Here is a 2,346-nt window from a genome sequence, read left to right on the forward strand (position 1 = left end):
ATGAAGGGGACCCTGCTTCTGCTGGCCTTGCTGGTGACCGGGGAGCTGGGCTTCCAGACAAGTGAGAATGGGAACAGATAGCCTTTCTGACCTTGCTTACCCCATCTCTCTTCCATAGAGATCTCTAAGCAGTGCCCTGAGGCAGATGGAGGGGGTCCCTGGGAGGTCACTGGCCTGGAGCCCTGCAGAAGACCCTGAAAGCTTTCTGCTCTGGACTGTGACAGTTGGGGAGGGTGGGATGGGGAGACTGAGATGTGGTGGTGATGTTGGGTCTTAGCTGCAGGCACAGTTGAAGCTGAGTCATGTGTGGGACTTATGTGAAGGTCCCCAAGGCTCTTCTTCTGTCGGCATGGGGCTCCTTCAATGATGTTCTTCTATATTTACAGCCGAAGCATGCCTTCCTTTCTTCAAAATCTTTAGTGGAGTGGCCATTGGAAACAAGTCATTGTTGAATACCCTCCTTTCCAGTTTTCACCCTACTGCCCAGGAGAGGGAGGCTTTTGAAAAAATCCAGGAATGCTACAATGAGAGAGGACTGACGGGCAAATTTCTGGATATCAAAGTTATGGTAACTTCCTCCCTACCCCCAGACTTTCATGCAGCATATGGTAGAATGCTGTGTACAAATGATCCGTGTAGTCAGTAATGTGTGTCAGGGGATAGAGAATGGAGCACTCACACCCTTACCCACGCTTTCACATGTCAATGCAGCATGCCTAGTACATATCCTGCCTGTTCTTTACAAGTTCCTGCAAATCACTCCTGCACACTGGGTAAGCAGGGGTTCTCACCCACAGCAGGACAGGCAGTGACACGGGACAGTCCTTGGTGTGGTTTCTGCACAGGTAGGGCAACCTCAGCTCTGTGCGAGGTGCCTGAAACTTCTACTGGCCAGTGTCACCTTCTCTGGAGCCTCCCTTGACTCTACTCCCGGTCTCAGATGGAGCCCTCCTGCCACTGGCTCCTCAGAGCCTCAGCCAGAACCTCCCTCCATGGCTTGGATGCCACCCCCACGTCCAGGGAGTGGCTGCAGCTGCTCACCACAGCTGTTCCTTGTCTCCCTTCTGTCTCTCACTAAGCACAGCTGGATTACACAGATGTGTGTTTTGGACTGTGCCTCTCTTGCTCTTTGTTTCCCAAAGTACTTTTGAGTGTCAGGTCCTGCAAAACCACAGCCCTCTCCAAAAAAGAATTTCTACCACACCCACAGGGGATGTATGCATAACACAGCCATACAGCCAATGTGCTGGACAGATGTCCTCAGGTATGGGACATCAACAAAATACTCAGCTATCTTGGCTCCTCCCCTGACCTAGCCCCCATCATGCCTTCACGCACCTTCTCCCCTTCATCCTGCCTGACTAGGGTGGCTTCTCAGCCTTGCTCCTGACAGCTGTGGATGAGCTGCAGCTCCCTTGGGCCAGAGTCTGTAGCTGGAGAGCTGAATCACTGCAGGAATTTTCTTCCCTGTGGATAAGGATAGGCCTCAGCACGGGTGACTGGGGTACCCTGCTGAAGTCTGCACCTTGCCTGTAACCACCTCTGCCCCTCTTTGTCTTCTTGTTTTCTAGGAAGCCATTGTCTTCAGCGCAGAATGCAGGCAGTACTATACCCAAGACATCATCAAAAAAATCGCTACAATCCTTTCCCAAACTACCCTCTAATGTTCTATGATGACTGATCTGGTGTCATCTTGCTGCCCTGCCCTGTTTCCCTTCTGAAGTTGGAATCCAGACACCTGTCCCCTCCTCGTCCAGTCTGTTAAGCTGATTTTAATAAACACCTGCAGCTCTGCTCTCTGCCTTCTGTCTCTGTGCTGTGCAGGAATCATAGGATGTCTTCTTCAGATCTGGGACACAGTGAGAGAATTGACCTATGTGGGCATTCAGAGCAGGGTGACTGTCACTGTCTGTCCAGGTGATCACGAGAAAGCCATTGCAGCTTTTTTTTTTGTTGTTGTTGTTGCTGTGTAGACCAGGCTGGCCTTGAACTCACAGAGATTCTTCTGTCTCTGCCTCCCAATTGCTGGAGTGAAAGGCATCTGCCAGCAGCATGCCAGGCTGACTGCAGCCTTGTGAGACTGTAAGACAGGAGTTGTCTGAGGGTACACAGCACACAAGCAGCCACAGTCTTCACCGGCTGCAGGACAGAAATGAGGTGCACAGCTACTCACCTCTTATGCTGCTGCCTCGTGGCTTTATCTCAGGGCAGCTAGCTCCTTACAGGTCAGTCCAGAACAGTGCAGTGTCTCAGAAGATGACTGGGGGGTGCTTATCAGATTCTCTTGCTCTGCTAGTGACAGTCACCATTTGTCATAGCCTGGTCTACATAGCAAATTCCAGGACA

General features: G+C 51.4%; 1 protein-coding gene across 1 annotated transcript; it reads left to right on the forward strand.

The window, feature by feature from the left end:
- LOC118574604 (androgen-binding protein homolog) lies at positions 1–1,664 on the forward strand. The gene is made up of 3 exons (XM_036175558.1): positions 1–61; positions 387–568; positions 1,572–1,664. The coding sequence occupies exons 1-3, from the start codon at positions 1–3 to the stop codon at positions 1,662–1,664; spliced, it is 336 nt and encodes a 111-aa protein (XP_036031451.1).
- The last annotated feature ends 682 nt before the right edge of the window (positions 1,665–2,346 follow it).

Source organism: Onychomys torridus, chromosome 1 (genome assembly GCF_903995425.1).
Source record: "Onychomys torridus chromosome 1, mOncTor1.1, whole genome shotgun sequence".
Classification (NCBI taxonomy): Eukaryota; Metazoa; Chordata; class Mammalia; order Rodentia; family Cricetidae; genus Onychomys; species Onychomys torridus.

What these genes read in the sequence shown, in the direction of transcription:
- LOC118574604 (XM_036175558.1), top strand. Translation starts at nt 1, where the DNA reads ATGAAGGGGACCCTGCTTCTGCTGGCCTTGCTGGTGACCGGGGAGCTG. An exon ending in GGAGCTGGGCTTCCAGACAA is followed by an intron (nt 62 to 386) that starts GTGAGAATGGGA and finishes CTATATTTACAG; the next exon opens with CCGAAGCATGCCTTCCTTTC. An exon ending in TTCTGGATATCAAAGTTATG is followed by an intron (nt 569 to 1,571) that starts GTAACTTCCTCC and finishes CTTGTTTTCTAG; the next exon opens with GAAGCCATTGTCTTCAGCGC.